This window comes from Bubalus bubalis, chromosome 18, assembly GCF_019923935.1.
Source record: "Bubalus bubalis isolate 160015118507 breed Murrah chromosome 18, NDDB_SH_1, whole genome shotgun sequence".
Classification (NCBI taxonomy): Eukaryota; Metazoa; Chordata; class Mammalia; order Artiodactyla; family Bovidae; genus Bubalus; species Bubalus bubalis.
In genome coordinates, this window is record NC_059174.1 from 43,061,621 (window position 1) to 43,075,903 (window position 14,283).

The 14,283-nt window shown below is 45.9% G+C and overlaps 1 protein-coding gene across 1 annotated transcript in view; it reads right to left on the minus strand.

Moving 5' to 3' along the window:
• Positions 1–14,283, minus strand: part of RHPN2 (rhophilin Rho GTPase binding protein 2) — a 69,160-nt gene that overhangs the window by 13,775 nt on the left and 41,102 nt on the right. Inside the window, exons 5-9 of the mRNA XM_006061385.4 lie at positions 6,208–6,285; positions 5,722–5,846; positions 3,519–3,685; positions 727–914; positions 166–322 (exon numbers count right to left, since the gene is read on the minus strand). Of these exons, the coding sequence (XP_006061447.1) occupies positions 166–322; positions 727–914; positions 3,519–3,685; positions 5,722–5,846; positions 6,208–6,285 (715 nt within the window). The remainder of the gene's footprint in view (positions 1–165; positions 323–726; positions 915–3,518; positions 3,686–5,721; positions 5,847–6,207; positions 6,286–14,283) is intronic.

Consider the following 14,283-nt stretch of genomic DNA (forward strand, 5'->3'; position numbering starts at 1 on the left):
CTGTGTGACAGCTGCCTGGGCCCACGTGTAACCCCCACCCTCTGCCCCCAGGCTGCTGAGCATCTCTCAGGCAAGCAGAAAGCTCTCGCTCAGCTCAGTGTCACCCAGAGGCAGCAAGCCTGCAACCCTGACCAAAGCCCGGAGCCCCAGGCCGCCCAGCCTTACGCTGGTGGTCGATGAGCAGGGTGGCTGTGAAGTAGTGGGCCAGGGCTTCATAGTGGTGGGCCTTCACGCAGGCCAAGCTGGCCCAGGAGTACGGGATGTTCTCCTTCACCGGCTCCTGGTTCATGGCCGTGTGCAGCTGCCGATAGACCTCTCCCACCTAGAACGGAAGGAACACTGGGAGTGGGGAGCCTGGCACAGGGGCCCTCACGTATCCGGGCTGCAGAAAAAGAGCCCTTTCTTCTCTGTGCGGCCCCTGCCAGAGGCCGCTCCGCAATCTGGGAGCTATTCCAAGGGCTCCCAGCGTTGCCAGTGTCAGACTTAACAGGGAGACTGGGCCACCATCATTATGCTGGTCTTTAGGCTCAGCTGCAGATGGAATCAGTGATCCGTATCTGAAACACTGACTTGCCAACAAAACGAAAGCCAGTGCTCTGGCCAGCCAGGGCGGGCAGGCTGCCCAGGTCACAGGCAAGCTGCCGTGGGAAGCCCTTGCTCTCTCCAGTGGGCCCCCACCAACGCACCCTGCTCGCCCCAGAAGTCAGGGGAAACAGCAAGGCTTACCTTGGCCGCTTCCTGAGCCACCTTCACCAGGAGGAAGAACTCATTCTGGAGCCCAGGGAGGCAGACCTTCTCAAACGTGCTTTCTTGGGCTTGTGCCAGCATCATTTTGACCAGCACACTGAGCATGGCGGGGCTCATGTCGTAACTTGGAGTGTGAGTAAACGTCTCCTTCAGGTAGTTTAAAACCCCTGCAATTGGAATTGTTTTGAGCATTAGTTAGGGATATCCTGTTTATTTCACCATGCTGCTCAAGAATATAAAAAACGATGAAGCAAAAATATTAAACTAGTGTCCCAAAGCATCTTTAGTAAACTCTGATTCTCAATTACCATAAAAACCAGCAATTCCACTCCTGGGTATAACCCCACAGAATTGAAAGCAATGGCTTAAACTGATATTTATACAAGAATGCTCATGGCAGCATTATTCCTAGTAACCAAAAGGTAGAAACAACTCAAATGTCCATCGACAGTTGAGATATGAGGATAAATCAAGTGTGGTATATACATACAATGGAGTATTTTCAGCCTTGGGACTTCCCTGGTGGCCCAGTGGCTAAGACTTCATACTCCCAGTTCAATCCCTGGTCGGGGAACTAGATCCCACACGCCGTAACTAAGATCAAAGACCCCTTGTGCTGCAGCTAAGACCTGGGGCAGCCAAATAAATGAAATAAATCTATTTTTTTAAAAAGGCAAGGGCTTCCCTGGTGGCTCAGCGGTAAAGCATCTGCCTGCCAATGTAGGAGGTGTGGGTTTGATCTCTGGCCTGGGAAGGTCCCACTTGCTCATAAGCAACTAAGTCCCTGCACCGCAACGACTGAGACTGTGCTCTGGAGCCTAGGAGCCACAACTACTGAGCTCACATGCTGCAGCTACTGAAGCCCGCGGGCCCTAGATCCCATGCTCTGCGGTAAGAGAGGCCACTGCAATGAAAAGGCGTTGCTGGGCAACCAGAGTAGCCCCGCACCCCCACCCCCGCTATCCACAACTGGAGAAAAGCCCACACAACAATGAAGACTCGGCACAGCCAAAAATAAGTGAATCAATCTTCAAAAAAAAAAAGAAGTCAATTCTGACACATGGTACAACATGAATGAAGACATCATGCTACGTGAAGTAGGTCCATCGCCCTGAGCTGAAGTATCTGGAATAGTCAAATTCATAGACACACATGGGCTGCAGGGAGGAGGGAATGGAGTTTTTGTTTAATGGGACAGACTTTCCCTTTGGGGTGATAAAAAAAAAGTTCTGGAGATAGACAGTTGTACAACAGTGTGGCTGTACTTGATACCCTACTCCTAAACATGGTTACAATGGTAATTTTGTTATGTATGTTTTACCAGTAAGAAGACTTCTGTTTTCCAGTTCTCTTCCAAAACATTTACATCTGTATCAAGCAAGGAAACCAGCCTGCTCCCTGTCCATTCCTGTCTCACCTGGACCCTTGTGAGAAATTCCATATGTGACTAGGCATCTGAGGGAAGTGAAGGAAGACAGAATGACTAAAGGACTCGCAGGGGTCATGCTCACTCTTAACCTCTGGGTCATTCAGAAACTCAAGGCTTTTTCCCCAGAACCTCAGGGAAGCTCAGCTCAGTGACTCTAGTGGAAATTTTCATGCTACAGCCCTCAGCTGACTTTCTTATGTGTTAGAAAGGTGTCACAGCATTAACTGGCAAAGCAACCTAGAGCTGAAACAAAACCTCCTGGCAAAATCCCATCTGACTGGTTCCTCTGGTTTTGCTGCTAAGCGCAAGCTGCCCTGCAGGAGGAAGGCCAGGGCGGCAGGCTTTCTGGGGTCCACTCTGACTCTGTTCTCAAGCTTCGTTTTGTCCACGTCTCTGGAATCTTAGAGACAGGCATACCTGCTTCAGATTCTTCAGAAAGAAAGATGAGCCCAGAAAAGGATTTACAGTGAAAGAATTCAACTCCCACATGAAATTTCAGCATGGTGTTTTCTCCCAAGGGATCTATCTATTGTTTAACCAAACAATATCATGACCAGCCCAAACAGCAAAGCCATGGTTCTTCACAGCCTTGCAGAGGAAAATGAGATACCCCCCAAAATTTTCTGCCGGGGTAACACCCCAAAGTAGAGTGACAAGGACTGGCACAGAAAGAAACTTATTATGGAGCCAGCTCCGGGCATCACACGGTGGTCAGCATTGTGGCCACTTCTGCCTACAATCCCTATGCCAACTCCGCAGGACACAGCTAGAGGGGAGTCAGCCAGGACCCTTGAGCACCCATGAGACAGGCCTACCCACTGCACCCATGGGCTGCCAACCACCCCCTGCTCCTCCATAGGCTGGTGCTAAGTGTCACTTAACAGGGAGCCAAGAAGAGCAACCATGGGTGAGCAAGCTTCTCAGAATTCGCATAACAAAGGCACGGATGGTAACACTCACTGATGAGGCACGCTGCCGGATGAAAGAAAAAAGAAAAAGCCTACATTCTCACCGCTTGAGAAAACTTATTCTCTTCTTCAAAACTGTATTCAAAGACACAGTTCATCCACTGCCATCCGTGGGGCCACTCATTCGGAAAAGATTAATCATTAACCACTGTGTACATGAGCCACAGTCAGACAGAGACAACCGGGTTTGAGCCAGGAAGCAATTTTCCTGATGGGAAGAGTCACCAGCTCTGGAAGCTGGCCGGGCCCTTTCAGGCTTCTGAGGCCAAGCGTGGGCCTGGGGAGGATCCACAGACCCCCTTCAGCTCAGGTACCAGGGCCACTTGGCAGAGCCAGAGCTCTATCTCAGCGACAGCACCTCCTTGGAGACGTACCTGCGGCTCTCTGAAAGGCATCCACCGTGCTCTCCAGCCCAGCTTCTGTCTGTCGATTGCACCGGGTGCCAATCTGTGTATAGAGGGCTCCGACGTTAAACAGGATGCTGGCCTTCTCCAGCAGCAAGTTCTGTTGGCTGACCGGAACCCCGGTGAGGGAGTCATACCTATGTAAAAGAAACATCTTTTAAGAATATGGATCCCTTGGCTAGTGAGTGCTGTTTGGGGGTAAAAATGGACAAAACTTATTTCTTGAATAAAACTCAAAGATGCACATGCAATGAGGCTTTTATCTCAAGCAAGACAATGGGCCTGCTCATACTGTTAAGACACCCACAAGCACAAACAGAAACGGGGCTGCTTCTCAATCAGGATGTCCTTCCGTGGGTGAATGGACACACAAACTGTGGTACAGCCATACAGTGGAAAACTACGCAACACTTAAAAAAAAAAAAAGAAATGAACTATGAAGGCATAAAAAGACACAAGAAACCTTAAGTGCATGTGACTAAGTGAGAGAAGCCAATCCAGAAAGGCTACCTACTGTATGATTCCAACTATATGACATTCTGGAAAAGACAAGACAGTAGAGACAAAAAGAATCAGTGGTTGCCAGGGCTGGGGAGTGCCAAGGGGTGGGGATGGCTAGGGGGAGCGCAGAAGACTGCAGGGTAATGGAACCGCTCTGTGTGATGCTATAACGGGGATGCATGTCATTGCTGTTTAGTCGCTAAGTGACATCTGACTCTTTTGCGACCCCATGGCCTGTAGCCCGATAGGCTCCTCTGTCCATGGGATTTCCCAGGGGAGAATACTAGAGTGGGTTGTCATTTCCTTCTCCCGGGGATCTTCCCAACCTGGGGATCGAACCCACGTGTCCTACATTGGCAGGGGGATTCTTTACCACCGAGCCATCCGGGAAGCCCACATGTCATTGATCGTTTGTCCAAACCCATGGAACGTATACCACGGACAGGAACTGTAAACAGTGGATGCTGGGTGATGGGCAGCCACTGTAAGTACATCAACTGTAACAAATGTAACGCTCTGGTGGCGGATGTTGACGGTGGAGGAGGTGCTGGGTGTGCAGGAGCAGCGGGTGTATGAGAACTCTCTGCACCTTCCTTTCAATTTTACTATGAACCTGAAACTGCTCTAAAAAATAAAATGTATTTAAAAAAATAATAAGGCTGCTCCTACATGAAATGTAGCAATTACTAACCCCTCATAATTCTTCCTAAGGCCTTAAAGACTCAAGATATGTTTTAAAGTTCATACATTGACCAGGGTATAGATATGGAGCTTCTCCCTAGTTCAGCACTAAGAAGTCACATTTGGAGTTTTCACTCATGTGCAGGCAGCTAACACACCTTTAGGAAACGTCATCTGCCCTTCCTTTCAAAAGCAAGCATCAAGAGCCATCTGCTGTGGTGAAATTTAACTCTGAATATGCTTCTCAGCTGCTACGATTTACTTTCATTTCACATACTCCTTGAGCTTCTGTGGCGGCTCAGATGGTAAAGAATTCACCTGTAATGCCCTGGGTCAGGAAGATCCCCTGGAGAAAGGAATAGCTACTCACTCCAGTATTCTTGCCTGGGAAATCTCATGGACAGAGGAGACTGGCGGACTACAGTCCGTACGGTCACAAAGAATCAGACAAGACTGAGTGACTAAGCATGCACATACTCCTAAGCAACTCAGAGAAGAGGTATAGCACCTCAGAAACATTTCGACAGCACTAATCATCAAAAGTACCAACTCTGGGGAAGAATCAAAGATTCTGCCTCAGTTTTTAATAGCTCTGATCTACTTCTGTTTGCTGCCCTGGTCATTGGGAGAAAACTTGATTCCCACCTGGAACAAGAATCTTGCTTCTTGTCAGTTGTACCTCAGAGCCTTGGGGTTTCCCTCACGATAAAATGAACACACATATGAACACACACATGCCTCCTCTACACACACACACAAATGCCTCCTCTCCTCGGCTCACTTGCTCTGAGAGGCAAGAAGCCACTGTCTGTCGGAGCCTTCTCCCTGTGGATCCCCTTCATAAACAAACACCCGTTTATCCACACATCTCCAGGCTCTCCTCTGTTCATGGGACAACTGGAAGGAGAGGGCTGCAGTGCAGAGGAGCCTCGTGTGGGGCTGAGGCTCCCCAGTGTGGCTGGAGATAGAAAGCCCCAGCTCAGGCACCTACCAGGTAAACAGGATCCCCATCTGTCGGGTGGGCGGGAAGAATCGGCTCTCCACAAACCCCAGCTGCATGAAGTAACTCATCAGCAGCTCTACTCCCGCCTCATTTCGGCTGGGCGTCCGACAGGCCTGAAAGGACAGGAACCACCGCAGGGTGAGTGGGTGAACAGAGAGCAGACGGACGGGCCAGGAAGATGCTCACACACAGTTTCTCTGGAGCCTGGGCCCCGCTGCTGGTATCATGAACTCTAGGAGAGCTGGGAGGAACTCATGAGTCCTGGAACCCAGCCCCAGACATGCATGTCTGTCTCCTCTGTGGTCTTCTTTCGTGGCAAGAAGATGAATGGATGTTTCCGACAGCCCCTCCCTAACACCCCCGACCACCACTGATTCTACAAGACTTCAAGTGCAACAATGGGATCATCAGAAGACTGGACAACCTCTAATCATAGCCAGTCTCCTCTCCATCCCGCTGCACATGGAAACATACTTGTCTGAGATCCATGAGATCTGCTATTTCATCTTCGTAGAGGTAGCTATCTTCACTGTAATGTTCCAGAATAAAATCCTGCAAGAAAAATGAGATACTGAAGGTGTGACTCAAAACCAGAAACAGGTAAAATAGTAATATCTAAGGTATATGTGTGTGCTAAGTCAATTCAGTCATGTCCGACTCTTTGCGACCCTATGGACTGTAGCCCGCCAGGTTCCTCTGTCCAAGGGATTCTCCAGGCAAGAATACTGAAGTGGGTTGCCATGCCCTTCTCCAGGGGATCTTCCCGAGCCAGGGATTGAACCCACGTCTCTTTAATCTACTGCACTGGCAGGCGGGTTCTTTACCACTAGTGCCACCTGGGAAGCCCATAAAAATGTAGGTAGAATTCATAAAAATTTATGGGAACATGTACACTACAGTGATTTTCTAAGTGGTGGGATTTATTTTCTTAGTTTTGTTTACATATATTTAAATTATTTTGCTTTTGTTGTTTTGGTTAAAGGGGGAAAAAGTAAAAGTGAAAGTTGCTCAGTTGTATACGACTCTTTGCAACCCCATGGAATTCTCCAGGTCAGAATACTGGAGTGGGTAGCCTTTCCCTTCTCCAGGAAATCTTCCCAACCCAGGGATCAAACTCAGGTTTCCTACATTGTAGGCAGATTCTTTACCAGCTGAGCCACAAGGGACGCCCAAGAATACTAGAGTGGGTAGCCTATCCCTTCTCCAGCAGATCTTCCAGAACCAGGAATGGAACCAGGGTCTCCTGCACTGCAGGTGGATTCTTTACCAACTAAGCTATCAGGGAAGCCCAGTTAAAAGGGAAGTTGTTTTCTATTTAAAAACATCTTGGCAGGGGACTTCCCTGTGGTCCAGTGGCGAAGACTCTGCCAATGCAGAGGTCATGGTTCCATCCTTTCTCAGGGAACTGGATGCCACATGCTATAACTAAAGATCCCACAAGCAGCAACTAAGAATTCGAATGCCACAACTAAAGATCCTACATGTCGCAGCTGACGATCTGAAATGCCACAATGAAGATCGAAGACCCACCCTCCCCCTGTGCCACAGCTAAGACCCAGTGCAGCCAAATACATAAATAAATATTTTTTAAAAATTAAAGTGCCTTGGCAGCAGAGTGAAGTGACTTGTGGAAGTGACTGTGAGTTCAATCACACTGGCAAACATCACAGGTATTCAGGGGCTCAGACCTTCATCTTCAGTGGGGACTTCACACATGGCAAAGGCAACTCATGTCTGGGGACTGTTATGAGACCTCAGGGTCTGTGATAGGAACCCCTGTGAGGGCACTTCCATGAACAAAGCACCCCAATGAGACCCCCAGCTGGGTCCAGTGTTTGATGCTGGCTCTGTCAATTCATTCAGTCATAGGACACGTTGGTAAGCACTGGCAGTGTGCCAGGCACTGTACACAGTGCTGGGGCTGCTTCAGAGAACAAAACAAAGACCTTGCCCCGTGGCACTTATAATCTCACAGGGGAGCACAGACAGTAAGTAACAGGCATAACACAGAGTTCCCCGGTGGTCCAGAGGCTGGGATTCTCTGCCGCGGCCCAGACTCAATGGTCAGGAAACTGAGATCCCGTAAGCTGTGCTGCTGCTGCTACTTGGTCACTCAGTCGTGTCCAGCTCTTTGCAACCCCATGGACTGTAGTCCATCAGGCGCCTCTGTCCAAGGGATTCTCCAGGCAAGAATACTAGAGTGGGTTGCCATTTCCTCCTCCAGGGGATCTTTCCCACCTAGGGATTGAAACCTCATCTCTGACATCTCCTGCATTGGCAAGCGGGTTCTTTACCACTAATGCCACCTGGGAAGCCCCCAACCCCCACTGCCTGCTATAAGCTGTGTGGTGTGGCCAACATTTTTTTAAAAACTTAAATAAAAAAGAAATAGGCACAACATAACATTATATTAGAAGATGGTTAAGTATTACAGGAAAGAAATAAGAGGAGTATAATGTGTGTGGAGAATGAGTTCTTGCACAACATCCTCCATAAGTGCTGGCTCTCCCTGGCTGCAAAAAGTTGAAGGGAGCGATTGTTGATTACATATTCCCAAGTGGCTGTGAGTATTCTCTTTACACACTTTCTACATTAAAGTCCCTTCTGCTTTTTATATGTTCAGTGAATATTTACACAGGCACCCATATACCTTCCACTTACAAAAATGAGATTGTACTGAATGAATATACAACTTGGCTTCGCTCTTGTTTTTCTTGAATTGGAACCGTATCAAATGTTTTCCTATGCCACAAAGTATTCTACGACACAAATTTCAATGGTTATATAATCCTCCAAAGGCACAAAGGTGCCATTCATTTATTCAACAAATAGAGTACCTACTATGTGCTAGCCAATATGTACCATGATATTCTTAACCCTTTGTTAAACAAATAAATCACGACAGTCCTCCTTCTACACATCTCTGATTAGTTCCTCAGAATAAATCCTGAGAAGACGTTGTGCCAGTTCCAAGGACATGCAGAAGGCTCCTTTTGTTTTTTCACGTGTGTCATTTTTAGCCAACTTTTCTGTTCACTTTATGATTCTACGATTTTCTTTATGACTTTAAGTGCTGGTGTTTGGAATCAGCTCCTCTACTAACATAGCTACACTGTGTATATTTGAAATGGTTTTCAAATATGATCAATTATGTTACTAGTGACGATAATTATGGGGAGGATGATCTGGGAGACAAAGTTCCTCTAGGGCTTCTGTAGGACTATATCCGTGAGAGCAGCATTAAAGCCACCACTCAGGGGACTTCCCTGGTAGTCCAGTGCTTAAGAATCTGCCTTCCAATGAGAGGGATGTGGGCTTGATCCATGGTCAGGGAACTAAGATCCCACATCCCTCAGGGCAACTAAGCCCACACGCCCCAACTACCGAATTCATCTGCTAAGTGAAAGATCCCACATGGCACAACAAAGACCCAAAGCAGCCCAAAATAAATAAATAAACAAGTATTAAAAAAAAAAAAAGAAGATGAAGAAGAAGGCTTGTTCTACTTGGTGTTAAAACACATGAAAAGTGGACAATGAAACCAAATAGGGAGCAGAAACAGAAGCAGATTCGAGAATCAGGTATATAACATAAGCCCACCATTCAAAGAAGAGGAAAAGCCTGGAGCATCCACCAGGTCCAGGCAGGAAGGAGGGTACACACAGCTGTTCCTGATGTGAACTGAAGGGAAGAACTCTTACAGGGATGGGGGTAGGGTTATGGGAAACCACAGGGATGGCGTGGGACCTCCAGAGCCATTAGAACCACAGGGCTGAAGGGCCAAAGGGGAGAAGGCGTTATAAGAACTTGGAGAGGCGGCTGCCTGAGGCGAGGATTGTTCGCTGGTGGGGTGGAGGTGGGGAATACCAAAGATAGTCAGCTGAGGGAAGTGAGGAGTTCCCTCTCCTCCCATCCTCTCATCGCCGGCTGCTGCTTCTCCCCCTCAGCCACACCCAGTAGGAAGTCACAGAGCAGGAGCCAGTGCCTACTCCCACACAGAGCAGGAGGGAGGGGGACTGAGGGGGCAGGAGGGGCACAGGATGAAAAGGACAGCATCCAACATGACACATGGATTCCTTATACATAGCTCAGGGGAAGCTGGCCACCACTTTGGTGAAAATAAACACGTACAGCCCCGGGGCTTCCCTGGTGGTCCAGTGGTTAGGATTCCGCCTTGCAGTGCAGGGGACACCACTAGTTTGATCCCTGGTCTAGGAAGATCCTATCTGCTGCAAGGCAACTACGCCTGTGCCACAACCAGTGAGTCTGCGCTCTGCAGCCCTTGAGCCACAGTTGCTGAGCCCACATGCAGCAACTTCGGAAGCCCATGAACCTTAGAACCTGTGCTCCACAATGAGAGGTCACCCCAATGAGAAGCCCGCCTACCACAACTACACAGTACCCCTGCTCTCCGCAACTACAAAAAGCCTGCATGCAGCAACAAACGCCCAGCACAGCCAAAAAGAAACTAAAAAAAAAAGTTAGCACCCTACCTCTCATTACTCACCCCCAAACAAACTCCAGATTGACTAAAGATTTAATGTTAAAAATTAAACAAAGCACTGTTAGAAACTACAGCAAAATAAACGTTTCCTCTTGGTGTGGAGGATGTCTTTCAAGGCAGGGTTGTAAAAGGAAGAACTGTGAAGCTTAACAACATAAAATCTGTTTGGAAAAAAAAAGATATATTTTATTTTTTTTAAAACTGGTATTGCTTGTAAAACAAGTTAAAGGAGAGAACTTACTGGGAGAAATACTTGCAAACATACATTACCAAGGATTACTCTCCTTCATATACAAGCGAACTCAAGAGCAACCCTGTGGTGAAGGAGACAAAGGATAGAAATAGGTATTTCCAAGAGGACACGTGTAAGGAGCAAATAAACAGAAGTGAGGATGTAATCAACTCTAGAATGTATACAAACTGTAATGATACCATTTTTGCCTGACCTCCCAAAATCAAAATGATCAATGATACCCACTGTAAGTGACAGGGACAGCATAAAGGGACAAAGTAGGTGATTAAATAGTTAATCCCACTAAGGGATTGTAAGTAGAAAAAATATGGGAGACCCCTGTAAGTTAATGATTACTCAAAAGAGAAGACGCTTAGCAACAAAACCAGGCAACAGAAGCACCAGACATGCCCCAAAACAATAAAACAATCGTGGCATGAGACCCATATCCTGCCCAGTGAGCTCAGTAAGTTAATGATTCCCAGGACATGCTCTCTGCACACATAAGAAAACAATACTTTGTGGACTTGGCCTGACCACGTAGGAAGCAGAAAACTCCCCGCTCTACCTGGAGGAGGAGCTGATGATGGAAGCATGATGTCTACTCAAGAAAGACAAAGTTCTTCTCCCTCTCCCCACTTTTCCTTTGATTATAAAACTGTGGTCCGGTAAGTTCTCAGGGCGAAGCATTTCTCGCCTGCCTGCTTGTAAACCTCATAAGCATCCTGTTCTAATGAATCACTTCTTATCTACCTCTGCTTCTCACTGAATTCTTTGCTGCATTGAGACATAAAGAACTATAGTACCAGAGCTCTTGGGAGCCCCTGAAATGACACAAATGGTTTCAGATGGCGACTGCGGCAGGATTGCGGTAAGATAAGAAGGTCTGGGGTCAGGTCCTAGAAGGCTCATGGGATGCCACGAGCCAAGAGTATGGAGGAAGATACTCCACCGATGGCTGTCTGTTTTAGACAGGCTGATCAACCCCAAAGGCTTTGGAGCTCTGATCAAGAACTGGGTAAAGGTCAAGTGAATGATATTATGGATGTCTAAAGGAAAAACAAACAAAGAACTGGAGGAATGGTGGTCATCAACATGGGTTGCCATAAAAATGTGGCAAGGGATCATAAAGATGTGGAAGGGGTCAGCTGACAATGGAAATGGTATGCAAAAAGAAAGACATTTTACTGTTTGGACTGCTTCTGACAGGATTTAGCAATCTGCACTGTTTTTAAGTCTGAGACTTTTCTTCTATATTCTGTTTCTATCCCTGTTAAAACTCAAGTCTGTAAACTTAATTTTTCCAACTGTTATTTGTAAACTGATAAATCTGCATTGCAATGTCTGTTTTATGAATAAGTTTAAAAATGAAACTGAGATCTCTGAATACATGTAAGTCATGTCTTTTTGTCTTTAGATAATATTGCTGAGGTTAATTTGTGAATGAGCTCAGTTTAACCGGCTTTGAAAAGTAAAGTAAGCACTTACAAAATAAAACACTTCCAAATATAAGAGGAACTAAGCTAAATGGATTATAGGTTCACATGACTTAAGAAATATTTAATATTAAATTAATATTTAGTATTAAAGGTTTTAGTTTAAGTTAGTTAATTAATATAGATGTTTTTAGACTCATGAGTATTAAGTATAAATACTTTATCTGGGTTTACTAAAAGTTAGTAAGTTCATACTATATTTGTTGTACAATTTGTCAACAAAAAAATTAACCCCTTATTGTCAGACTTTTGCCATCCTGATATCCTTGTAGCATGGCAACAATCTGCTCCTAAATTAAAAAAAAAAAATTAAGATAGATATACAAAAGCTGCAAATTAAACAGTCAGGGATATGGGAAACCCAAGATGGCTGCTTGGGTCTTCCCGGCTCCCTGGCAAATTCCATCTTTTACTTAATGGGTTAAAGCCTTCCTTGGCTACAAAGCTGATGCCATACAATGAAAAATAAAAAGGTTTAAAATGAGCTCTTTTATTTAGGGTATACCTTTTACAATTTTTAATATTCAAGGCACCTGATTTATTGGACAGATTAAATATGCCTATGTGATGAATTAACCAGACTTATTTTACAAACAAATTAATCTTAACTTGGCTATCTTTGGTAACTGCTACTGCTAAGTCGCTTCAGTCGTGTCTGACTCTGTGCAACCCCAGAGACAGCAGCCCACCAGGCTCCCCCGTCCCTGAGATTCTCCAGGTAAGAGTACTGGAGTGGGGTGCCATTGCCTTCTCCGGTCTTTGGTAAAGATGAGGGTAATTTTAGAAAAAAATTATGTTTTAATAGATACTAAATTTTAGTTTTGCTCCTTGAGGTCAATATCTACTATCTAAAACTCACTTTTCAAATAGCTCTTTGCTGTTATATTACTGAGAAGCCTAACAGAGTTCTTAAAAAGGTATTCTAAACTTGTTTCTAAAGCTGATCACTGTAATCTATCTTTGGATAAAGACTAAATGTTTATAATTTATAATCGGGGATATATACGTTAGAAAAAAAATCATTTAAAGGATTGTATCTCGCCTAGATCAAAGGCTTCTTATCAGGTATTCTTAAGTACATTATGCTCAAGAAAACTGAAGGGAATCAACTTCCAAGATGTAGGGTAGTTTGCTCCTAATTACTCAAAGTGTCCAACAGAGGACTTTCCAAGCCCTGATGTCAGTCTTCCCCTCCCTCTGACTCTTAAAAGTGCTGACCCTTTATTTCTATTTGCAGCTAGACCAAATCTTGCTCATTGTCAACACCACTGGGATACCCTCTGTAGTATTCCTTACAAACAATTTCTTGGGCAGTAACACCTGGTTGGGAGACTGCTTTGGGAGGGATAACATCTAAAGTTGTAAGTACAAATCTTGAATCAGTTACAAGGTAGACTTTGACACAGGAAGGAAACTTTTGGATAGCTAATTATTGCTCTGGCGAAACCTGCTATATCCATGAAAATGGCTGCTGCAATGAGGGCTGTCTCACAGGTGGGAACTGCTGTTCCAGACCAAGGCTGTTATCCTAGGGGACAACACACCCAGGGCTTCCGAGGCGGCTCAGTGGTAAAGAATCGCCTGCCCAATGCAAGAGACATGGGTTCTATCCCTGGGTCAGGAAGATCTCCTGGAGAAGGTAATGGCAACCCTTTCCAGTATTTTTGCCTGGAAAATCCCATGGACAGAGGATCCTGGCAGGCTATAGTCCATGGGGGAGCAAAGAGCCAGATGTGACTTAGTGACTAAATAACAAAATGCATCCAAGAGTGAGGAAAGACCTCCTTTGTATCCCAAGCTACCTAAGGGGCCCATTTTCAGCTGAGCTAGCACCTGCAGCAGCATAAGTTACCAACCAACTGCCCCGATGGTTCTGCCTCTGAGAGAAACTTCTGATAGAAATCAAGAAACAGTAACAGTTTACGTGCTTTTTTCAACATCCGACCTAAGTCTGGCAGAGGGTAAATTGGGAAGTTTTTCTGAGATCCCTGAACTTTTCACAAAAGAATTTACCAGGTTGATCCAATCTTTGGATCTCACCTGGAGAGATTTACAAATCTTATCCCACTGCTGCACTCCTGAGAAAGAATAGCACAAAATACTGGCAGCCAGAGTCCATGCTGACCAAATGGCAGCTCAAGCCCAAGAGGGCCATGCAGTACACCACATGGGGAACTAAGCTGCTCCTGAGCCAAATCCACAATGAAATCATCAGATCCACTTTTTTGAGAGTGATAGATGGGACCACATGATTGTTTAATAAAGGGTATGAAAAAGCTCACAAGTGGTGCAAAAATCCACCTTGCAATGCAGGGGAT